Here is a 24,882-nt window from a genome sequence, read left to right on the forward strand (position 1 = left end):
GGATTCTAAAGTAAAAAAAAAAACAAAAACAAAAAAAAAACAACAAGACAAAATATGTCCAACACTATACTAATTTGTTTGTGTACCACGGAAAGAGTGTTTTTTAAATAAATCAGAAATTAATAATTAAGTTGTCTTTTCACCACAAGATGTCGCTCTTAGATCTGTGCATAACTGTGCACTGACCAAAGACACTTATTGGACCGTTTTTGTTTTTAGCAGCCTTGACAGAAACACATTCAGTATATTGACGTAGCCTATATACAGTGTATTCAGACCCCTTCATTTTTTTCACATTTTGTTATGTTGCAGCCTTATGCTAAAATGCTTAAAAAATTTTTTTATTTTTAATTCACATCAATCTACACTCCATACCCCAAAATGACAGAGCAAAAAACAGATTTTTGATAACATTGCTAATTTATTAAAAAGAAAAACTGAAATATCACACTGACATATGTATTCAGACCCTTTGCTATGACACTTGAAATTTAGTTCAGGTGCATCCCATTTCTCTGGATCATCTTTGAGATGTTTCTACACATTGATTGGAGTCCACTCGTGGCTAATTCAATTGATTGGACATGATTTGGGAAGGCACACACCTGTCTATATAAGGTCTCATGGCTAAAAATGCATATCAGAGCAAAACCCAAGCTATGAGGTCAAAGGAACTGCCTGTAGAGCTCAGAGACAGGATTGTGTCGAGGCACAGATCTGGGGAAGGCTACAATTTTTGCTGCATTGAAGGTTCCCAAGAGCACAGTGGTCTCCATAATTCTCAAATGGAAGAAGTTTGGAACAACCAGGACTCTTCCTAGAGCTGGCCGCCAAGCCAAACTGAGCAATCAGGGGAGAAGTGCCTTGGTAAGAGAGGTGACCAAGAACCCGATGGTCACTCTGGTTGAGCTCCAGAGAATATTGTGTGGAGATGGGAGAAACTTGCAGAAGGACAACCATCACTGTAACACTCCACCGATCTTGGCTTTTTGGCAGAGTGTCCAGACGGAAGCCTCTCCTCAATGCAAGACACATGAAAGCCCGCTTGGAATTTGCAAAAAAAATAAAATAAAAAAAATAAAAGCACCTAAAGGACTCTCAGACTGTGAGAAACAAGATTCTCTGGTCTGAAGAAACGAAGATTGAACTGTTTGGCCTCAATTCCAAGTGGCATGTCTGGAGGACACCAGGCACCGCTCATCACCTGCGCAATACCATCCCAGTGGTGAAGCATTGTGGTGGTAGCATCATGCTGTTTTAGCAGCAAGGACTAGGAGACTGGTCAGGGTTGAAGGAAAGCTGAATGCAGCAAAATACAGAGATATCCTTAATGAAAACCTGGTCTAGAGCACTCAGGACCTCAGACTGGGTCGAAGGTTCACCTTCCAATAGGACAATGACCCATAAGCACACAGCCAAAACAACGCAAGAGTGGCTAAGGGACAACTCTGTGAATGTCCTTGAGTGGCCCAGCCAGAGCCCTGACTTGAACCCAATCGAACATCTCGAGACCTGAAAATGGCTGTTCACCAACGGTCCCCATCCAACCTGACAGAGCTTGAGAGGATCTGCAGAGAAGAATTGCAGAAAATCCCCAAATCCAGGTGTGCAAAACTTGTCACATCATACACAAAAAGCCTTAAGGCTGTAATCGCTGCCAAAGTCACTTCAACTAAGTACTGAGTTAAGTGTCTGATTGATGTGAAAAAATAAGAATAATTTATAGCATTTTAGCATAAGGCTGCAAAATAATTTTTTATTTTTTGAAAAAAATGAAGGGGTCTGAATATTTTCTGAATGCACTATATATACATTTCATTCATGAGAGCTAAAGCCACTGTTGCCCTCTTTTTTTTTTTGTTCTACTAACTAATAATTAGGGTTGGGGAGTAACAGAATACATGTAATGGGATTATGAATTTAAAATACAAAATATAAGTAACTGTATTCCACTACAGTTACAATTTAAATCATTGGTAATTAGAATACAGTTACATTCAAAAAGTATTTTGATTACTGAAGAGATTACTTTGCATTTTATTGTCATTTGTTTCATTTAATATTTAGTCCTTTCAGATGGAAAACATTTATACATATAAATCATCACTGTCATGACTGCTATGTTACTTGGAACTGCACCCAAGACTTTCACCCACTATTGCACTTGTGTATATGGTTGTGTGACAATAAAAGTGATTTGATTTGATTTGATGTGATCCAAAGTGCATTTGAACAGCGGTGAAACACTTTCTTATGATGTGTTACATTCATACGAGCAGACAGATAAGTACGTTTGAAGTAAATTTGGAGCAGAATAAATAGAAATAAACCTTGTGTAAATTGTCAGCTTTACGCTAAGCTAAAATGCTATTTCTAGCCATTTTACATGCACATGTTACCAGCCACGATCTTTTATCAAAACAATTAATGTTGGATCATAATTTCTTTTTTTCTAGAAAGATCTTTGATATTAGGGCAAAATCGTATTCTTGATAATAATTTTTGTATTGTTTTCCTGTAAAAATATCTAAAAATCCTTAAAACAAAATCAATTTGATTGATCTTGTTTTAGAAACAACACTGCATATGATATTTAGGTTTTTCAGAGAATGTATTTTTAATGTGCATTTTGTCCTACTATACTGGCAGAGTTTTTATTGTCAAAACAAGTGAAAATATCTTCCAGTGCTAAAGACGTAATCCAAAGTAATTAGTATATGTTACTGATCTTGAGTAATCTAACGGAATACGTTACAAATTGCAATTTACAGTATTTATTCTGTAATCTGTAGTGGAATACGTTTCAAAAGTAACCCTCCCAACCCTGCTAATAATAGCCTTATAGGGTCATCATCCTTGCAATAGCAGTGCTGTTTCTGTTGATCTCTAGACTAAATTAGACTTATTATTATCGCAACATCATTACATATCATTATTTACTAATGATATGTAACAGAAAAATATGTAAGTAAACAGTCGCACATAGTAACCATATGTTCTCTACTGAATCGTTTTTAAACATAAACCTGCTGGCAAAGTGTAAACTGTGCCATTACATAGCCTTCCCCCTAAATGACAATTATTACACTCACTAGTAGGAAAAAATAGTTGCAAAGCGTGCACTTTTAGTGTAAAATATGGAGCCTATCCCCAAATGAATTCCAACGTAGCCTGGTGCGCTTTCACAGTCTTGTCTCATCCTCATATATGTCACTGAGATTAAATTTGAACTGTTCAAGCCATACCAGAAAATAACATTAAACTATAAACTGTATAAACACACGTTTATAGTGCATAAACATATAACCAGTGCTGGGTAGTAACAGGTAACATGTAATCTGTATAACGAAATCAGATTACAAAAATAAATGTACTTGTAATTTACATTTGAACATACATTCAATCAGATTACAGTTACTTTTTAATGGACTACATGATTGCATATTAAACAACAAAGGCAGTAAATTGTTCAGAATTTATTGATCCCTCTAATTCTTCTTTTTAAATATATATATTTGTATTATTATTCTAAATCAGCACACATCATAAATTCGGTAAATCTGTTTTCGAATGGTAGGGGGGGATTGCACACAGACCTGTTTATTACAAAACCAACAGCCATAATTACACTGAAGATGGAGCGATAATCCATAAATGCCGATGGCATTAGTGCGGTAAAGTTAGTTGTAGTTTCACAGATTGTTTTTGTACATAACTGCACTTTCTGTGACCTTGATTCAAAAATGTAAGTGGTCTGATCTGTTACCACACACTACAATATTGGACATGTAGCTTGTAATCAGTACCTGATTACAATTCAGAAATAAATTAGATTACTTCTGATTTTTCTTCTGATACTTCTTGATAGGGAACAAACACTCCCCATATGTCACTGTTAGGATGCTGTAGAGCTAAACGAAGTGGGAGGGAAACCCGGCTCACAGAGCGCTGCAAGCTGATGATGTGAAAGCTCAGAGCCACAAGTAGATGCGGGTTGAGGCATACCCAAAGAGCGCACTCGAGCACCTCCCCCAAATCTTCTGATTACAAGTGCTATATGTTTACACATTACGCGCGCATAAAGGCAACAGAAGAGGAGAGCCGCTTCAGTATAAAGTAGAAAAAAGGGATGGATCACAGACCGGCGGATTTCGCACTTTGTGGACGCGCTAAGGCAGCCTTGTAGTGCATCGCATCTTGGAATATACTTTCAATCAAATCTCACTCTTTTAGATCAAACAAGTCCCTGGTGCACCAAAACTGTTAACTATAATCATGTTTTTGTTGCTAAGGTCAGTTTTTCTTGTTAATGTGTTCTATGTTCAATGGAAAACTGTTGGTTCAATGCAGAGTCAGCTGTGCGTACCCGTCAGACTGGATCACCAGAGATTTGCCAAGAACAGTTTAGTCGATGTTGAAGAGAACGTGTTACCACAAAGTGTTGTATTTCAAATAAGTGCATTTGAACAAGATTTTGTGCTCGAATTGCAGTCTGACTCCAGCTTCATTGCCCCTGGCTTCTCGGTACACACAGACGCAAGTACTCAAAATTTAGCTCAGAGCGCAGATTTGAGCCGGTGTTTCTATGCCGGCGAGGTGAATTCTGACCCCTTGTCCTATGCAGCGCTGAGTTTATGCAAAGGCTTGCAGGGCGCTTTCGGCTATGATGGCTGGGAATATTTCCTCAAACCGGCTTTCAACGACACCACCTCAGCAACCGATTGGGACATTTTGGATTCACATCTTATCAGACGCCGGTCTAACGCTAATGAGAGTGGAAACTCCACGTCACGGTGCGGCGTGGACAGCGGCGTGGCCCACAACGTTGCACAGTCTTTGGCCAAATTTAAACACCTGAAGGACCAGCGCATTAGAAATATGACTATGTCAGTCCTGAAAAATCGCTCGAAAAGGTTTGTCTCCATTCCGCGTTATGTAGAGACATTAGTGGTGGTCGATGAGTCTATGGCTAAATTCCATGGTGACGACCTGAAGCATTACGTGCTGACCTTAATGTCGGTGGCAGCTAAGCTTTACAAACACCCCACCATTCTCAACTCTATCAACATCGTGGTTGTCAAGTTTATGGTGATTAACGATGAAGAGAAAGGACCCAAAGTTTCAGGGAACGCAGCGATGACCCTGCGTAATTTCTGCACCTGGCAAAAGAAGCTGAATAAAAACAATGACAAGCATCCGGAGTATTGGGATACGGCCATCCTATTCACAAAAGAGGTGAGGGTAATCCACGTTTATTCAGCAGGGCTCGAATCATAGAATGATCCCGCTAATGTATATTGTGGTAATTATAGCAAGATGTCTTGCAACATAAAACAAAACTAAACACCACACAGGCGGCTGCAATTTACTTACCCCAAAATCAAACCAGTTTAGACATGATTTATGAGGGCATTGTAACCTCACCTTTTAAGTCTAAAGGTGAATGACACAAAATAGGCTGATATGGTGTTCTAATCATGTGTTGCTTGGACAAGCACATACTTTGATGGGTTCTTAATCTTACTACAAAACGTAATATTCTAAACACATGTTGGCATTTTAGCCTCGTTTAGACCAAGTAATGGGCAGGCTGCAACAAGAACAGCCTCCACAGTTAACCTACAGTCAGTAGAATAAAAACAACATTTTAGAGGAAAAATGCAACCTCCAAAATGCACCCATCATTGTTTATGTGAAAGCGTTTACTTCCTGGTTTCCATCCTAGATAGCACATGCACATCTCCAAGATGTCTGTTTTAGATCTTTTCATCTGGAAAGCATCTCAATCTAATTAACATCTGATAAACAGTGGTGGCACAGCGGTTAAGGCTCTGGGTTACTGACCAGAAGGTTGGGGGTTCAAGCCCCAGCACTGCTGAGATGCCACTGTTGGGCCCTTGAGCAAGGCCCTTGACCTTATCTGCTCTAGGGGCACCGTATCATGGCTGACCCCAGCTTAGCATATACAGTGAAAAAAAGAATTTCACTGTATATGTGCAAAATGTATAATGTGTGATAAATAAATACAATTATTAAAAAAAATAAAAATTATTAAACATCTTAAAAAGATCAGAATTACAAACATTCTAAATCATAAACTTCTCAAAGATATCTTCTGAATGTCTTATTGACATCCGAGAGGAAACGTCGTATAGACGTATTGCAGATGAGCAAACAACCTAAAAAATGTGTCTTCCAGATGAAAACACACACATAAAATAGACGTCTGGGTGATGTACGTGTGCTATCAGGGATGGGACCAGAACCCATATCTCTGAGGCTGCCTGCACAACACGCTATCAGTAGCACCACAGGAAAAGGTAAACATATTTGAATTTATGTAAAAATTATGGGAGATGACACTTGTCAGTAATTTGGCAGAATGGGGTTCATTTGAGTGCACCGGAATATTTGGTGGCAACACTGTGTCGACTTCCGGTGTGATGATGTTTTGACAGCACCAGCACCATTCACTTTCAATATCTGGGATAGAGCGGCCAGGATATTGTGCGAAATTTCCTCTTTTGTGTTCCACAGAAGAAAGTGATATGGGTTTGGAACAACATCAGGGTGTATAAATGATGACATCATTTACATTTTTGGGTAAACTATTCCTTTTCAAACCATGCATAAGTGTGAAGTGACTGACCGACTTTGTTGGTTGCCAGAACTGTGTTAAATTCTGGTCCGTGCTGCCTGTAACCTCAACATCTTCTCACCTTTATTTTACCCCATTGCCTTATTCATCATGCCTCTATTGGGGAACTGACACTTGAAATATTATGTCTCTAGCACTCAGTGTTATCAGCAGTTTATCACACAAAAGGCAGGTGCAATATTAAGGAGATGGGTACACAAAGCTTGGAATTTATTTTACTCACATAAACTCCTACCAGTTCACCCTTATTAACCCACGTGAACTAATCTTAAGCCATCAGCTGTTTTTCAGGAACACCCATATGTGTGAAAACATTGCCAGCTCCAAACATGCCAGAAAAGCAAAACCTTTGTATACGCTGTTAATCTGCTGTAGTTACACTTGAACTGAGCTGACCATCCGGATCAGTCATGTCTGCCTAGTCAGGATAACAGAGACCAGCTGTGGTGAATCATTCTGTGCAGAGTAAATTTTTTATTGTTTCTTCTCCAAAGGGAACTCATGAAGCATTTAAGCAAGAGAGCACAGTTACTCCCTACATTCTTCCACTCATTACATTCATTACTCCCTGTGGACAGAGATATTGTTGAGTTGAGTTTCTCCATGGCCTTGGATGAATCAGGAGAAGCTGGAGAGGGGGTTAGAGTTCTACATCTGCTAACCTACATAAAAAAATAAAATAAAATAAAAACATGTCTCCAATCATTGCAGGGTGTGATTATGCAAGTCTGCATAAATCACACAAAGGAGGATGAATGAAAGGAATGGATAGATGGATAGACAGATGAATAAAGGAATGGTATGGGTTATGGGTGCATCTATAGATGGGTATGGACACAGCAGGTTGGTTAGATAAATGAATGGATGGATGAATGAGTGAGTGAACACAGAGTATAGAAGGTGCATGCTGTAGATTAAGGTAGTATACAGTGGATACATAAAGTAGAAGCAGCAGACATTTAAACAAATTCCACATTGCTGACTCGGCGATGCATCAAATCCCGTCATTTCTCAATGAATTTTAAAAAGAAAGCTATTTGCCAGCCCAGACACTACTTTTGAGGATATCTCCTGTACATATGATATGGTGAAAACTATGTGTCATTAAATGAAGGATGTGGAGTTAAACTCCAGTGTGGAGTAAAGATGACTGCAGAAACAAAAATTGCAAAAAGTAATATATATGAAAATCAAACATCTTGGAGAATTATCCATTAATCTCTTCCACATTCATGTGACGACAAACACATTTCCATTTTATCTGTTTCATTCAGCAAGGCCAATGTATACAAAAGTTAATGGAATTTCAGACAGGACTATGGGAGATATAGTAACGGGAAGCGTCCAGTTTCATAAAGGAGCTTCCCCTAACCACACTTCCAGCTGGGAACAATCTGACCCTTTACCCCTCTTTCTCCTCCCACCCCCTCTCAAATAATCTGTTTCTCATTACTGGTATTTAATGAGGGAGAGGCTGAGGTTGGTGAAGAAACAGAAAGGCAGAAAGATAGAGAGAAAACCCATGTGCCTGCTGTGTCAAGGCCCACCTGCTGCAACTCCAATTGCAGCTGCAGCTTGGGGAATGTTTCATACCAAATGAAACAAGATATTTGTTGATCTAGACAGTTCTGTTGTGACCTCACTAAGTAATTTTCTGCCAAATGATGCTGTGTCACTAAAACCAGCAGTGGATTATTGTGGGTATTTATTGATCTCCAATTAAATGTTATGGAATCAAACAAGTAGTTATTAAGCATTGCATTTGTAGTTAAACAAGAAGAGTCTCAAAATGAGTCATTGCTGGCCAGTCATGTGAAACTGCAACAGTTCAAGTTTAATACAAAACAGAGCAAAAACTGTAACTAGGCCACTGTTGCAAAGGGGGCTTCAAGAGAGAAACTGAGGGTTATGTTGTGGAATCATGAAAATGTAATGTTATAATTGTGACTTGAGATGGATTTGCAAAGCTTTATATTCCATTTAACTCCAGGAACTACAGTTCTCAGTGTACATGGGTTGTTAGCAATAGAGCCAATTACAGGACCATGAGGCAATATGTATAAAAGTTTGAAAACCTGTTCCAAAAAATCAGACAAACTATCATTGTTAACTGCCCCGAAGATTTGTTGTCTTTTTTCTGCTGTAAAAGGTGATGAGATTTAATCTACTATTTATACTGTGTGTGTGTGTGTGTGTGTGTGTGTGTGTGTATATATATACATATATATATATATATATATACAGGGTTGGGGGGTATACATGTAACGGGATTGCGTATTTAAAATACAAAATATAAGTAACTGTATTCAACTATAGTTACAATTTAAATAATTGTAGTTAGAATTCAGTTACATTCAAATTATGATTACTGAAGAGATTAATTTGCATTTTATTGTCATTTGTTTCATTTAATATTTAGTCCTTTCAGATGGAAAACATTTATACACATAAATGATGTGATCCAAAGTGCATTTGAACAGCGGTGAAACACTTTCTTATGATGTGTTACATTCATACGAGCAGACAGATAAGTAAGTTTGAAGTAAGTTTGCAGCAGAAGAAATAGAAATAAACCTTGTGTAAATTGTCAGCTTTACGCTAAGCTAAAATGCTATTTCTAGCCATTTTACATGCATGTTACCAGGCACGATCATATTTTTTATCAAGAAAATTCACGTTGGATCATAATTTCTTTTTTTCTAGTAAGACCTTTGATATTAGGACAAAAATCATATTCTTGATAATAATTTTTGTATTGTTTTCCTGTAAAAATATCTTAAAATCCTTAAAACAAGCTCAATTAGATTTATTGTTTTAGAAACAACACTGTGTAAGATATTTAGGCTTTTTCAGAGAATGTATTTTTAACGTGTATTTTGTCTTACTGTACTGGCAGAGTTTTTATTGTCAAAACAAGTGAAAAAAATCTACCAGTGCTGAAGAAGTAATCCAAAGTATTTAGAATAAATTACTGACCTTGAGTAATCTAATGGAATACGTTACAAATTACATTTTACAGTATGTATTCTGTAATCTGTAGTGGAATGCATTTAAAAAGTAACCCTCCCAACCCTGTATATATATATATATACTCCTCCCCCTCCACCACTTGGGACAGAACAGCACCCAGCCCCTGTCCGATGTGTCCGTCTGTAAAACAAAAGGGAGAGAGAAATCAGGGGAATACAGAAGCGGCCCGCCACAAAGTGCAGCTTTTACCTGCGTGAAAGCTTGTTGGCATGGCTCCGTCCAATGGACCGGGTCTGGGGATCCTTTTTTAGTGAGATCAGTCAGCGGGCTGGTGACGTCGGAAAGTTTAGGCACAAACCCTTGATAGTAGCCGGCCAGCCCCAGAAATGGTCTTACCTCCTTTTTGGTCTTGGGTCTCGGGCAGGTCACGATCGTTGCGGTTTTATCAATCCGGGGTCGCACCTGCCTGTGATCTAAGTGGAATCCCAGATACCATACCTCCACCCGCCCAATTGCGCACTTCTTCGGGTTTGCTGTGAGCCCTGCTCATCCTCAGAACCACCCTCAGATGCTGCATATGCCGTTGCCAATCTTTACTGTAAATAATGTTATCATCCAAATATGCAGCAGCATACATAGCGTGTGGTCTGAGGACTCGGTCCATAAGACGCTGAAACATAGCCGGGGACCCAAACAAACTGAACAGAAGGGTCACAAATTGGTGTAATCCAAACGGTGTGGAGAAGGCCATTTTCTCATGGGACATCGGCGTTAAGGAGATCTGCCAATATCCCTTTGTCAAATCCAGTGTCGAATAAAAGCAAGTTGAGCCCAACCGATCAAGCAGTTCGTCAATATGAGGTATTGGATAAGAGTAAAATTTGGACACTGTGTTGACGTTTCTATAATCCACACAGAACCGGATTGAGCCATCGCTCTTAGGCACCAGAACCACCAGGCTGGCCAAATCACTGTAGGATTTTCTATTATGCCCATATCGAGCATGGCCTTTAATTCTTCCTGTACTACTTGTTTCTTGTGTTCTGGTAAGTGGTAGGGACGACTACGTACCACTACCCCTGGGGTTGTCTCGATGTGGTATTTTATGAGATGAGTGAGGCTGGGGAGAGGCGAGAACATGTCAGAGAAATTATTTTGCAATCTGGCAACCTCCGTACGTTGTGACGGCGAAAGGTGGTCTCCACCATGGACCAGGGTGAACTAATTTGGCTTTTAGACTCACCTCCAGGCTGAGCTCCTCCCTCTCCGGAACTACCGTCGCCAAGTATACGGGGACCACCTCTCTCCATGGTTTTAGTAAGTTAAGGTGATAAATTTGACAAGCCCTGCCACTATCCTCATAATCGACTTCCCCAACTCGCCGTGTGACCTCAAAGGGCCCTTTCCACTTTGCAAGTAATTTAGAGCTCGATGTGGGCAGTAATACAAGTACTTTATCTCCCGGTGGAAATTCTCTATTATGCAGCCAGGACTGACGTTCTTGAACCTGTAGCAAATTCTCCTGTGATAGTCACCCCAGTGTGTGGAGTTTTGCTTCCAGTTCAAGAACGTATTGAATCTCATTTTTGCTTTGTGAAGGTCCCTCCTCCCAGTTTTCCTTCATGATATCTACTACATCTAAGGCTTACGCCCATGTAACAATTCAAATTGGGAAAACCCCGTGGAGGCTTGCGGGACCTCTCACACTGCAAAAACAGAGGTTCGAGCCACTTATCCCAATTCCAAGCATCTTCGTGCACGAACTTATGAATCATATTCTTTAAGGTCTTATTAAATCATTCGACCGAGCCGTCTGTTTGTGGATGGTACACGCTTGTCCGAATAGATTTAAAATCCAATAATTCATACAGCTCGCGTAGTGTACATGACATAAAAGCCGTGCCCTGGTCAATGAGAATTTCTTTTGGAATCCCCACTCAGGAAATTATTTTGAAGAGTGCCTCTGCAACACTATATGCTGAGATGTCGCGCAGGGGCACTGCTTCCGGATATCGCATTGTGTAGTCCACCAGGACTAACACAAAGCGATGCCCACGCGTTGACCGTTCTAATGGCCTGACGAGGTCCATGCCAACTCTGTCAAAGGGAACCTCGGAAAAGGGTGCAATGGCGCTTTTGTAGTGGCTGGTGGATCCACCAGCTGACATTCGCAGCATGTCGCACACCGGCTAACATCCCCGCGAATGCCCGGCCAATAGAAATGGGCCATGAGACGGCTTAGTGTTTTCCCATGTCCCAAGTGACCTGCCATCGGACTATGATGAGTCGCCTGGAACAACATTTCCCGACGGCTCCTTGGTACTAACAACTGGGTTGCATCTTCTTTTGTCTGAGCGTCCTGCGTCAGTTGATACAACGATCATTTATAATTGAAAAATACGGATATGTGAGTGCAATGCGCAGCTGAAGGGGTTGACCATCAATTACTTTCACTTGGTCAAACGTGTGCTTAAGAGTCTCATCTCACATCTGCTCCAGAGTGAAATCCCAGGGGGAATTCCCCTAAGGGCTGGGGAAGCCGAGGCTTCCCCCTCCCTTACGTCATCCTGATGAGGAGCTGATGTAGATGGCCCCGGCTCCGCCTCCCCCGTCAGCGCATTGCACACCCCAGACCGTACCACTGTATTACAGGACCCATCCACGCACAACCCCTTTAACAATTCGGGAAAAGCCGGCCAATTAGTACCCAAAATTAGTAGATGGGTGAGGAGGAAACTAACCACAGCCCCAATGTTATGCTTTTGACCCCGAATAGAATTGTGATGATCACTGCAGGATAATCGTAAATATCCCCGTGCATACACCTCACCTTCACCCGATTATTTGCATCCAATGTCCCATTTTGAACCAAGCACTGATGAATGGAGGTTTGGTTACAACTTGAATCCACCAAGGTTTGGTATGTACCCCTCCTAATACTCACGGGTATTTGGTATGTCCCGGCTCGATCGGGAGTGGCCTGTGGAGTGTTGGGGACCCGGATCAATGTCCCCACCTCCATCAATGGGCGCTGTTCGCGGACATGTCCCAGCTCCCCACAACTCCAACAGACTGGCCCAAACCTCACGCCCACACCAGTGGCATCAGCTTCCCCCACCTGAGAGGAAGAGCTGGGGGAGAGAGAGACAGGAGGGTTACTACACCCCCAAGGCCGGGGCACCGGGGCACCTTCATTCAGCGATGCTGGTTGGTGGCACTGGACCCACTCCGCAGTTCCTTTCGGTAGTTTGGAGATGAATTGTTCCAGTACCACGAGATCGATGACACCCCCAACATCACTGGGCTCCTTAGCCAGCACCAACCGCTGGCAGGTGTCGCGGAGCTGTTGAGCGAAGGCAAACGGGCGGCTGACTTCACTCAACGTCATGGATCGGAACCGCTGACGATGCTCTTCTGGACTGCGGCTGACCCACTGCAGGATGGCTTTCTTCAGCTCAGGGTACCTCAGAAGTCGACCGGGAGTTGTTGGTCCACGAGTTGGGCCTCCCCGGTCAGCAGTGGTAGGAGGTGGACTGCCCATTGCACCCATGGCCATTTCATAGCTTGGACTGTGTGCTCGAAGAGCCAGCGTCACATGGGGGTTCGCTGCTGCCAGGGTTGCGGCGTGCGCCCCCACCAGGGTACCAAGTTCTGAAACGCCCGTGGCTAACTGATTTTCTGGTCTATGCCATCTCACTTCTAAGTGTTTACCTAAGCTGAAACTATCAATCAAAGTTGGAGATGGTTATGCCTGGTACAATAGGTCCAGTATCTCTTAGATGTCTTACATCTAACCACAGTAATGCAACAACACAGATAAAAGAAGCTAGAAACTAGAGTGAAACTAGAGTAAAGGTTAACATAAAAATAATACATGTAAAATGAATTTTTCCCTTAAACAGCATATTGCAATCTGGTAATTTAAACTAGTATCAAGATGGTGAAAATTAAATGTGACCAAATAATTCAGAAAAAACATTCTCAATTTTGCAATGTTTACGTATTCCAATTTCAAATAGCTATGTTGCCTGTATTGAATTATGTACTTGTTTGTGCTGACACGCCGCTGGAAGTGTACATCTTCCCAAATGGCTAAACATACAATTCACTATTCCCCTGCAGGGGTAGCGTAAATTTATCAGTGAAAGTACAAAAATGACATAGAAAGAGAAGGAAGGCGAGAGTAAGTGAGAGAGGGGAAAAGGGAGTGTGTGAGAAGGAGAGGGAGAGAAATGCACATATGGAACAGTTTTGATTTTATAAAGGCATAATGAAAGTCATATGTTTGCAATGTTGGATGCCAATTAGGTCAGCACTGCTTGTGGAGAGTTTTTTGAGGATAAAGAGATTTCTGACCAAACATTGAGAAGATGCTTGAAAAGAAACAATGGATAGATAAGTAACTTGAAATGACTTGGAAGTCACTGCTTTCATTGCTAATCTAATCTCTGATGCGAAGTGTGCACCAGCCTAAAAGTTACATCAGGACCTCAAGATTCAGATTCTGTTACCTCCACATGGCACAGGCAGATGACTTGAACCCAGTAAAAAAAAGCCCATACCTCATTTTATTAACAAAGCATGTAATCAGGAATTTGGAGTGTGAAGTAATAGGGTAACTCTCTGAGAAAAAAATTGTCACTACTGATAGAGTTGTCTATTTTCTTGCTCTATCAGCATTTAGCACTTGCTTCATTAAAGGAATTACACAAATCATGTAACAGTGAAAACACTGCTGCAAAAGAGGGCTGTGCAATCTGTGTGCTATTTCCATGGTGGAATATGAGAAAATAAACCAATAGTATAAATGGATAAGGGCACATATACATAGATATGATGATGAACATGCAAGTAGGGGGTAATAAACTAATCAGACAATATTTTAGAAATTCTTTCTGACAAATATTGCCTATAATAAAAGAAACCTTCCTTATATAAATTATATAAAACAATATAAATTATATAAATTTCCTTATATTCTTTATGTATATTAAACCTTATTTCATTCACTCTTCTTCTAAACTATCAACCAACCCATCCAATTTCAAATACAGGTCATAAAAGTAAACTTTCATCATAGTGTATCCAGTGATGGACAGGATTATAGTTTACAGTTAAATTCTTTTAACAGGTGGTGAGACTTTTTCAGTTGGTAAACAGATAGCAGCAGAAATTAGGTGGGGTAGCAAAGTATAGAGAGCTGCTTAAAAAAAAAGGCCCACTTGGTCATAATTTATTTTCAATGATGGGGCGGTCAGGCAGAATGGAGATTTGCCGTAATGCAGTGCAGCTTTGGGCAATCTATAAAACATTCAAGCTGCAGGCTCTGACACCCCTGGGCACATATGTGAGTGGTACATTTGTGAACAACTGTGGCACAACTGTTTAGTAAATTTGCTCCTGAATGTTTGTTTGTAATAGTTAGTGTGTACTAGTCCAGTTTCTGGATACATATGACCAAAGTGATGACATAAACACCACAACTGTGCACAACTACAACTGTTCATGTGCTTTTATAATCCAATCAGCAAAATGTCTGCTTTTGAGTTGTTTGTATATACCTGTAACTGAAGCAGAGTGACTAATTTAAGCACTAATGTAAAGTTGATGTTAGGAAAAACCAACTGGTGCTGTGGTAGTGGTGGCTGAAGTGACCAAAAGAGGCAGAGAAAAAGGTCATACCTTTCCTGTTACATGCGTTTGTGGAAAGAGGCCATATTACTTTCACTCTAAATCAACGACATAAAAAAAAAAAAAAAAAAAAAGGGCAACATAATAATCTCTTTAAACTGCTGTATTTTTTCCAAAGAGAGTCAAGTTAAAACTAAACTGTAAAAACTGGCCATATTGTTTCAGACTGCATTTATGGTCTTGTATAAAGTTTTGAATTGAAACTTTTGAATAGCTGTCACACATATGATAGATACAAACAAACAATGCTGTAATGTAATATCACTAGTTTTAGTTGTTAAAGTCACATAGAATTACGACTGAAGAATACACACCCAACCACTTAATTTCTGGCAAAGGTATAACATTTGAATGAGGCAGCACTTCATCAAAAGGTCACAAAAGACTAGAGAGACTGTTTATGATAGCCCCATGATAATCCTTGTGATTTAGTAGCTTCATTAACACAAATCAATGTAGAGGATGTGAGAACTAGGTCATATCAAAAACAGTTTATCGAGGGAAAAAAGATAGGTGCAATATACTGTAAATGAATAACAGAATAACACACCACCCTTTCTTTAGTATGTCTTGGACTTTAACTAATAACCTTTCTTTCTCTCACATTTACTGTATATATCTGGTTGATCTTTATAAGTTATTTGTTAATTTGGTCCCACTTTAAATTAGGTGTCTTAACTACTATTTACTAACATTAAAATACAAACAATACAATGTATTTATTGTGTAGATACACGGTGTTCTGCAAAATTATCACAAGATTCACATTTGATGCTTTTTACTTTTATGGGTAGGTTTTAGGGTAAGGGTTGGGGCAGGTTTAGGTTTAAGGTTAAGGTTAACAGTGTAACCACAGATGCAATTAAATGCAGGTTTTTTAAATGAAAGTACAATGCAACAACACATATGCACATAATAAGTACATATATCAAATTCTTAAGTACATAGTAGTTAAAGACACCTAATATAAAGGGGGTCAGTTAATTGTAAGTAAGTTAATTGTTGGTACTTCAGATTAGAAGTAAAGTTTTCCTGTTCATAAACATTTGCTCCCTTGAATGTGGTGAAGCATCTGTGCTCTTTAATGGCCAGAAAGAAACTCTGTTTTTCATTCTAATGTTACAATCACAGTCGGTCTTAGTCCTTTTTTTGGGAGTTGGCAGGCAAGGGTTTTGCAGCATGGGATATGGTTGTCAAGCAACATACTATAATGATTTTCAGTCAGTAGGGCTCAACCGATATTTCAAGCAAATCCATTTCAAACTGTGTGGGAAAAAATATAGGTCAGTTGGAAACTCTTTTGGATTGAGATGTTGCATACTACACCAATAAGTAGCTCATGTGATGACAAAAATTCTAGATATTTTAGGTATCTAAAATATTTCCATGTCAACCAAAAGCACTGGAGTCAATTCCACCTTAATTTAATCGGTTTATACTCAGATTGTCTTGCAATTATACAATGAATCCTCATCTAGAATCTGTTAAAAAATGCATACTAGGATGATGACAAACATTTGATATTTTTCTGATCTAGGACCTATGTGGATCTTCAACTTGCGACACACTGGGTATGGCAGATGTAGGCACTATGTGTGATCCCAAAAGAAGCTGCTCTGTGATTGAAGATGATGGGTTGCCATCTGCCTTCACTACTGCCCATGAGCTTGGTAAGTGTAAACATTTGTGTTGCTGATGTTATGCTTAGTCATGTGTGATGCCCGGTTATTCAAACTGATGTATTATTATTTTTATTTTTTTGGAAATGAGAGCACATGACAAAGTCATAAAAGCACACTGGCTTGCACTTCAAACTGAAATGTTTTCCTTCCATCATGAAATGTTAGCATTCATATTATCAATCCCAGCACAAACATGATGCTCCAATAATTAGCCTGTTGCAATGATTATAGACATCAATTATGTTTGGAGCTGCTGAAATCTCCTAATGGAATGCCTGCCAACCCTGCTCAAAATCTGGGGACCAGTCTTTTCTTCATCCGAAATCTTCAGGAGGAACTTCATAATATTGTCCCAGAGATGATGTTCATTCTGTTCAAATTAACTTTTAGAATACACTAATTTCCTCAGATATTTCTTTAGGGTTTAGTTGAGCAACTGAGGAATAATAAGCATGTGGGAAGCCTCATAGGTGGTTTTGGTAAAGTGTTCTGGCCAGGGAAGAAATGTGGGGAGCTATTTGAGGTATTGTAGAAGTGACTTAGCATAGTTGTGGCCTGACTGCTGACAGGATAAAAAACGAAATTTACATTTGGATAGAATTTCTGGAGATGGTTAATTTACATCTGCATGGAGTGCTGACACGCATCACATTTTATCTTTTCTCTTTTACATCTTTCCTTCTTCCTCTCTTCTTGTGTTATCATAATTTCTCACTTTTTCTCCTCTAAACTGTTTCCTCTCTACAGGACACGTCTTCAATATGCCACATGATAATGTTAAGGCATGTGAGGAGGTGTTTGGTAAGCTGCAGGACAATCACATGATGTCTCCCACTTTGATCCGTATCAATCGCACCAGTCCCTGGTCCCAGTGCAGTGCTGCTATTATCACTGATTACCTGGACAGTGGACATGGTAAGTCAAAGAATTTTGTACATTTCCTTTAGGTCTAGACCTAACCTGCCAGGAAGAATATTGTTTCTGCATGAAAGTATAGGTCAGATGTAGCATGTGGGAGCAAAAAAGTTTTTTAGAGTAGCTTTTAATTCTTTTAAAATGATTTTCAATTCAGTGTTCAGCTAATATTCCCTAACACAATTTTCTATTAACATTTGCTTAATTTACTGCTCATTTAACATTTAAGAATGCTTTAGGCATTAATCAGAGGTGTTCTGAAAGCGGCAGGAAATATTCACTTCCTGCCTCATACTATGATAATATACAGTGATAATGTATAATAGACAGTGGTAAATTAAACAGTTTAGTGGGTATTATACAAAAATATTTGACCACAGAATACAGTGATTGACCAATCAGGATCAAGTATCCCATATTGATAAGAATCAGTGGTGACAGTCAGTAAGAGGACTCTGGTGATCTTAAAGGTGAGACTTGTGTTTTGAAATATTATGACATGTAATCTTGAATGTATTGAAAGGAGAACACCTCTGAAGTTCATTGTGTTTAATATGAGGTCTGTAGTCCAGGAGTCTTTAAATTTTTTCAGGCTAAAATACCCCTTGGTGGGTAGAGAGACAGAGCAGGGATAGGGTGACCAGATTCCTGCTTGTGGAAAACGGGACAGCCCCCTCCCAGCAAAAATGAAATTGACGTATCCATACCTAGGCGCAGATCAATGTGAAGTAGAGGGTGCATCCATATCTGTAACTGTTGTCACCTTGTACTTTTCGCTGGCAGCAGTTTTTCTCAGTGTGCGCTTATCTTTCAAGAGTTTATCGTAAAATGCAGAGCAGTCCAGTCCAAAATTAAGATGTACGAAAAGCATTGCCTTCATGACTGTTACACTGAGTCAAAATTTATCCGGTGTCCATGCTGCATTCATTAATGAGAACACACGCTCCACAGATGCAAATGTCCCAGGCAGGCATAAAACAAACTCCACGACATTGGCTAAGACTCTGAAGTTGATGGTCTTGCTCTCCAGCTCACAAAAAACATCTGTCCATCTCTCAGACATGGCCATCCTGTTCATGTTCCACTCAGTGATGCGATGAGTGACAATGTTTTTCATGCAAGCCCACTCATCAAAGAGCGTAGTTTCATCAATCAAACTGTGAGCGGGGATTCTGGAGTAGAACTGTTCGAGGCTGCTCTGAATGTCTTTCTACTCTGGGATGTCTCTCAGTAGGGCCCACTAAAGTTTTTCTGTGTTCTCCAATGAGTGGCTCTAATTTTGGAGGTAATCCACCGATGCTTAATAAAAGTTTCTCACTGGAATTATCTGCTCACATGTCACCAGCTTCAAACAGGGCATCCAACTGCCTTTTAATGTCAGAGGGTAAGAATGATTCCTCCAACCTGGCCTGCAAGACTTTTCACAGGTCATGAATGTGCAAAGCTATGGCCATGCAACCGAATGATAAGCAAAAAGTCCTTCACTTGCGTGCACCTTGTCAGATTCCGAACTTTCTTTCACAAAAAATCGCTAACACTTGGTGTGGCATGCTTACTTTTAGCAGCATCCACATGCTTTTTCGTATGAACATGCAGCGCAATGTCGGTGTGGCCTCCATGGGCGTGCTCTACAAATATCACACCTCACTTTACTAGGCTCTGTCTGTGACTCCTTTTTCGGAAATTAAAACTCTTTTTGAAGATCCTCATTAACTGTACATGCACGCTTCCTTGACATTTTTCCAGCCGCAATTTCATCTGTGTGCTCTTTCAAACTGACTCTTCAGTCAGTTCACTAACTGGACGTCTATTGATAGGGGATTGTGATTGGATAGTTTAATCCAATCATGTACTTCAAATAACATGGTGTGATTTTATTGGTTTTACAAGCCGTATCCTTAGCTACCTTTGATTAGAATACTCACGTGACTGAGAAAGCATCATAGGCGATAGAGCAATTTTAGGAGAGGGCAAATAAGGGACAAAACACAATTTTTTCAGAATAAGTCGGGACACTAGAAAAATTGCTTAAATATGGGACTGTCCCAGGAAAAACAGGACGTCCGGCCACCCAGGGACATACTGTATACAACTGAGTGTTGCGTTTTATACCTATAATTATATGTGTATAGTACCAAATTACATAAGTAAATACTTTGTTTACATTGCAAATCCCTTAAAATAATCATTAAATGATAGATAGATAGATAGATAGATAGATAGATAGATAGATAGATAGATACGCGAATAAGCACTACTCAGAGCCCTTTCAGTGATATGAGTGATGCCTATAAAGTGATGGGTGAGTTTAGGTTCAGCATCTGAAAGTTGGTGCTCTCTTAAAAGAAATAAGCATCACAAGGTCAGCCTAACTGCTTGAAACAATTCTGTGATCTAAATCACAGAAACAGTGAAGTAACTGACATAACTGTTTGATGGGAAAGGGATTGGAGTTTTTATGTGAAGGGTAACAGTGGTATTCATTAGCCCTCACAGAGCTAGTATTTTCACTTTGTGAATAAAGATATACTGTATATTTAAAAACGTACATATATTTAGCATATACGTATACTGATAAATACGAAAATCTAGGACAAATATATAATGGCCACATGTCAATCATTAAGTCAAACATTAATTTCATTTTGAGGGCTGAAAAGTTTTAAATAAGTGCAGTAATGAATCACTGTATAACAAAGTGAAAAAGAGTGTGTGCAAACAAATGTTTGCAATCCACAACAAGTCAGTACTCCAAATAAAATTTGTGTGTATAATTGTTAGTAATTGTTAGTAATTAGTAATTAATAATTGTTTGTAATGTTCTGTTCTTATCTGGCATCTATGCAGGTGATTGTCTCTTGGACCAACCCCAGAAACCTTTAACTCTGCCAGAAGTGCTCCCTGGTGCATCATATGGTTTAGAGCGGCAGTGTGAGCTTGCCTTCGGTGCTGGTTCAAAGCCATGCCCGTTCATGCAGGCACCATGTCAGCGGTTATGGTGCACAGGGAAGACTCGTGGGCAACTAGTGTGCCAGACAAGACACTTTCCGTGGGCAGATGGAACCAGCTGTGGTGATGGACAACTCTGCATGCGGGGCATCTGTGTAGAGAAACAGGGGATCACCAAAACTAAGGTAACTTAACACAACAGACACACACAGATTGACGTTGTAGGTTAATGCTGTGGAAAGAATGAAAGAAATAATCAAAATTGTTTGCCTTGACTGATCCTGTCAACAGGATACGTAACTGTATTTAAGAGTAGCCACTGACTCTGTCAAATATCTCTTTACATACCTTGTCTCATACAGACTCCTGGTTTAAACCTGGTATTAATATCTTGGATGATACGATCACAAGTGGACAGCACTAAATACAGGTGTAAACGGTGTATAAACGTTTTGTGATCTGATTACAAAACCACATTCAGAGGTAGCTGAAAACATGTGACCACAAGTTTTAATGCATTCTATTGCGCCCCAGTCAGACAACATCAAAGGACCGCCTACTCACCTGTCAATCAACCATTACTCTAATAAAAGAGAGGATACGTGCAAGATAAAAAATACAAAATAAAAAAATAATGTATTGGGAAAAAATGTGATCTGAAATTTGGCATAAAAGCACATACTGTATATATAAAAACTGAATATTTTTATTTTTTATTTGTCATCATGATGGTGCCGTGGATGGCTGCCTCGATGTGGAGCTCCTCAGTTCTTTTGTTGTTTATGTTTGTTTGTCCTGTGTTTAGTAATCTTTTTCCAGTCAGTTTTAACATAGACAAACTGCTGAACATTCGACAGCATGTACCAGACAATCTTTTCCCGGTTTTCGAATATTCAGACGTTTTGCTAGACGTTTTATTTGGAGGCGCAGCTCTGCTGTTCAAGAGACGCAGGTGAGGGAGACGTGCCGGTGCGCTGGTCAAACTCTGTCGGCACGGATTTTGAACAGCGCTGCCGAGTATTCACTTAGCGAATCTCCGCTCTCTTCCTAACAAAACGGACGAACTACATCTCCTCACCCGCACAAACAAGGACTTTTCAACCTCTGCTGCCTTGTGCTTCACAGAAACCTGGCTGAGTGAAGCCATTCCGGACAGCGCGTTACATCTGCCGGGCTTCCAGCTGTTCAGAGCGGATCGCATCGCGGAGTTAACGGGGAAAACGAGAGGCGGTGGAACATGCTTTTATATCAATGAAAGTTGGTGTACAGATGTAACAACGTTAAAGAGGATGTGCTGTCCTAATTTGGAAGTGCTTTTTATTAACTGTAAGCCTTTCTACTCGCCGCGGGAGTTTTCCTCGTTTATTCTGGTGAGTGTGTATATTGCACCAAACAGGTGTTTGAACACAGCGCTGCAACAGCTGGCTGATCAAATCACAGACAAGGAACAACATTACCTGGACTCAGTTATTATTATTCTTGGGGATTTTAACAAAGCAAATCTCACACGTGAACTGCCCAAATACAAACAGCACATCACATGCCCCACCAGAGACAAGAACATACTGGATCATTGTTACACAACAATAAAGGATACATATTGCTCTGTCCCTAGAGCAGCTTTGGGACTCTCTGATCACTGTCTGGTTCATCTTCTTCCAAACTACAGGCAGAAATTAAAATCAACCAAGCCAGTAGTAAGGACTGTAAAGAGATGGACCAATGAAGCAGAGCAGGAACTACAAGCCTGCTTCAGTTGCATGGATTGGAGTGTTTTTGAGGCTGCAGCCACAGATCTGGATGAGCTCACAGATACTGTAACATCATATATCAGTTTCTGTGAGGATATGTGCATTCCTACTAGGACTTATTTAAAGTTCAACATGACAAACAGTGGTTTACAGCAGAGCTCAGGCAGCTTCGTCAGGCCAAAGAGGATGCTTACAGGGGTGGGGATAAAGTCGTGTACAATCAGGCCAGGAACACACTGAACAGGGAAATCAAAGTGGCTAAAAGAAGATACTCTGAGAAGCTGAAAAACAAGTTTTCAGCTAACGACCCTACATCAGTGTGGAGTGGCATGAAACAACTCACAAATTACAGGACTCCTACCCCCAACCCTGTAGGGAACCAACAACTGGCTGACGACCTGGATGTGTTCTACTGCAGATTTGAAAGGCCCAATCTCACACCCCACACCCACTCTGACCTTCACTTCACACAAACACCAACACCTCCTGCAACCCCCCTCCTCCCCCCTCCTGCTACTCAACCTGCACTTAAGATCTGTGAAGATGATGTGAGCAGCGTCTTTCGGAAACAAAAGACAAGGAAGGCTTCAGGCCCAGATGGCGTCTCACCAGCGTGTCTTCGATCCTGTGCTAATCAGCTTGCTCCCATCTACACACAGATCTTCAATAGATCACTGGAGCAGTGTGAAGTCCCGTGCATCTTCAAATGCTCAATCATTATTCCTGTCCCAAAGAAACCAAAAATCACAGGACATAATGACTATAGACCTGTCGCCCTGACATCTGTGGTCATGAAAAAATTTGAGAGATTGGTGTTGGTGGACCTTTCTAGATCCCCTTCAATTTGCTTATCGAGCAAACAGGTCGGTGGATGATGCAGTCAACATAGGATTGTATCATATCCTGTGACGGGTGAATATCCGTAAAGCCGGCATTCCGGGCCGCGTCATCAGAGCGTGCACGAACCAACTGGCTGGTGTTTTTACGGACATTTTCAACCTTTCCCTCTCTTTGTCTGTAGTCCCCACATGCTTTAAAACGTCCACCATTGTGCCTGTACCAAAGCAATCCAAAATCACTTGCTTAAATGACTGGCATCCTGTTGCTCTGATCCCCATCATCAGCAAATGCTTTGAGAGACTAATCAGAGATTACATCTGCTCTGTGCTGCCTTCATCACTGGACCCATTGCAGTTTGCTTACTGCAACAACCGCTCCACTGATGATGCCATTGCATCTACAATACACACTGCTCTCTCCCACCTGGAAAAAAGGAACACTTATGTGAGAATGCTGTTTGTAAACTACAGCTCAGCATTCAACACCATAGTGCCCTCCAAGCTTGATGAAAAACTCTGGGCTCTGGGCTTAAACAGCTTGTTGTGCAGTTGGATCCTGGACTTCCTGTCAAGCAGACGCCAGGTGGTTAGAATGGGCAGTAACATCTCCTCATCACTGACCCTCAACACTGGAGCCCCACAGGGCTGTGTTCTTAGCCCACTCCTGTATTCCCTGTACAAACATGACTGTGTGGCAACACATAGCGCCAATGCCATCAAGTTTGCTGATGACACGACAGTGGTAGGTCTGATCACTGACAATGATGAAACAGCCTACAGAGAGGAGGTGCACACTCTGACATGCTGGTGTCAGGAGCACAACCTCTCCCTCAATGTCAGAAAGACAAAGGAGCTTGTGGTGGACTTCAGGAGAAGAGAAAGAGAACACAGCCCCATCACCATCAATGGAGCACCAGTGGAGAGAGTCAGCAGCTTCAAGTCAAATCAAATCAAATCACTTATATATACACAAGTGCAATGGTGTGTGAAATTCTTGGGTGCAGTTCCGATCAGCATAGCAGTCGTGACAGTGATGAGACAGTACCAATTTACAATAACATCAAATTAACACAACACAATTTAAACATCTGATATACACATAATTACACTCAACAATATAAGGATAATAACATGCACTGTACAGTATACAATACGCACTATATAGATACACATTATTCAATAAAAATAAAAATTAAAAATATATAAAAAAGTATATATTGTAGTATATATAGAATGTACAGTATTGTACTATATTGACATTCAGGCTGTCGGTTGATAGTCAATTGTTAAGAGAGAATATAATATAATAATAATATAATTTATGACAGTCCGGTGTGAGATATAAGAGTAAGGGTAATAAAGTGTAGTGCTGATGTATTTTGATCGTGGGAGCTCAAGAGTTCAGAAGTCTGATTGCTTGGGGGAAG

The 24,882-nt window shown here is 40.4% G+C and overlaps 1 protein-coding gene across 1 annotated transcript in view; it reads left to right on the forward strand.

Annotated features, from left to right (window-relative positions):
* The first annotated feature begins 3,986 nt into the window (after nt 1–3,986).
* Nucleotides 3,987–24,882, forward strand: part of LOC127424859 (A disintegrin and metalloproteinase with thrombospondin motifs 15-like) — a 30,216-nt gene continuing 9,320 nt past the window's right edge. The window contains exons 1-4 of the mRNA XM_051670361.1: nt 3,987–5,235; nt 16,857–16,989; nt 17,749–17,916; nt 20,764–21,050. Of these exons, the coding sequence (XP_051526321.1) occupies nt 4,276–5,235; nt 16,857–16,989; nt 17,749–17,916; nt 20,764–21,050 (1,548 nt within the window). The 5' untranslated portion in view covers nt 3,987–4,275. The remainder of the gene's footprint in view (nt 5,236–16,856; nt 16,990–17,748; nt 17,917–20,763; nt 21,051–24,882) is intronic.

Source organism: Myxocyprinus asiaticus, chromosome 3 (assembly GCF_019703515.2).
Source record: "Myxocyprinus asiaticus isolate MX2 ecotype Aquarium Trade chromosome 3, UBuf_Myxa_2, whole genome shotgun sequence".
NCBI lineage: Eukaryota > Metazoa > Chordata > Actinopteri > Cypriniformes > Catostomidae > Myxocyprinus > Myxocyprinus asiaticus.